Source organism: Acanthisitta chloris, unplaced genomic scaffold (genome assembly GCF_000695815.1).
Source record: "Acanthisitta chloris isolate BGI_N310 unplaced genomic scaffold, ASM69581v1 scaffold27558, whole genome shotgun sequence".
Lineage (NCBI taxonomy): Eukaryota > Metazoa > Chordata > Aves > Passeriformes > Acanthisittidae > Acanthisitta > Acanthisitta chloris.
The window spans coordinates 59,289-60,433 of NW_008687962.1; the positions used below are offsets into that span (position 1 = coordinate 59,289).

Genomic DNA, 1,145 nt, shown 5'->3' on the forward strand with positions numbered 1-1,145 from the left:
TTCTCACCTGGTTTCCACTCATTCAGTGGCCATGGCTCATCCTTCAGAGGGCACAGCTTGCTGGCTGTCTGAGCTTTGTATTCCTCCGCAGTTATCTTCTTGAGGAACTCCACATTCTCTTCAGAAAGATGCTCATGCCACCACGTAGCACTGTTAATGTGTCTGACTGCAAAGCCCAGCTGCACCCTTTCCAGTCATGGGAAAAAAGTTTGAAGTGTCTTATCAGTTCAAATAATGTCTCATAACACCTATGTTTGTAATCAAATAAATAATACATATCATTACATGATCCAGCATACAGTCATAAAGCCTGAAATTATACTAGCAAGCTACTCAATCACCATCACTCAAACTGGCCAGCCATGACCTAATTATTTGTCATGCTCTTATCTAATTTTTCAAGGATTCTAAGTACAACAAAGGGGAGCAAGCAACAACAAAACAACCAATCACTCCTTTTAATAGAAAAAAAAGCTACTTCCATGAACAAAGAGATAACAGTGGGTATTCTTTACTTTAGCAAGTCTTTTCAACACAACCTCCTGTGGTACCCTCCTATCCAAGCTGAGATGCTATGGTATGGATGGGTGGGCTATCAGATAGATAAACACCTGGCTGGATCACCAGGCTGAAAGGGTCACAGTGCATGATTTGCACTCTACTATAAGGCCAGCTACAGACAGGGCATTTTCAAGAGTCTATTCAGGGACTTGTCTTGTTTAATATCTTTATCAGTGACCTGTAAGAGCAGATGAGTGCAGCCTTCTTAAGTCTGAAGGAAGTGGTGGATGATGCTCAAGGGTGTCCCTCTGCCAGTCAGAGGGACAAGCCAATAAGGAACCCAATGAAATTCATAAAGGAGGAAAGCACAGTCCCACAACTGGGATGGAATAACCTCTTGCAAGGCTACAGGCCATGACTTCAGCAGATCTGCTCCCCACTCAGGCAAAGGACCTGGGAGTTCTGGGGGGCAAAAGGGTAAAAAAGGAGCCAGCAGGCTGGGCTTTACCAACAGACACACAGTCAGGAGATCAAGGGAAGCAGTTAATCATCCTTTGCTCAGCACTTCAAGTAGACCATATCTGCAATACCAAATTTAGTTTCAGGTCCCCAGTACAACAGGGATGTAGTACACAAAACCAGCA

The 1,145-nt window shown here is 43.9% G+C and overlaps 1 protein-coding gene across 1 annotated transcript in view; it reads right to left on the reverse strand.

Moving 5' to 3' along the window:
* The window catches only part of MRPL3 (mitochondrial ribosomal protein L3), a gene marked incomplete at its 5' end in the record, with an annotated part of 26,486 nt that extends 26,298 nt beyond the window's left edge, over positions 1 to 188 (reverse strand). Inside the window, one exon of the mRNA XM_009080851.1 lies at positions 8 to 188. Within this exon, the coding sequence (XP_009079099.1) occupies positions 8 to 188 (181 nt within the window). The remainder of the gene's footprint in view (positions 1 to 7) is intronic.
* Between the last annotated feature and the right edge of the window lie 957 nt (positions 189 to 1,145).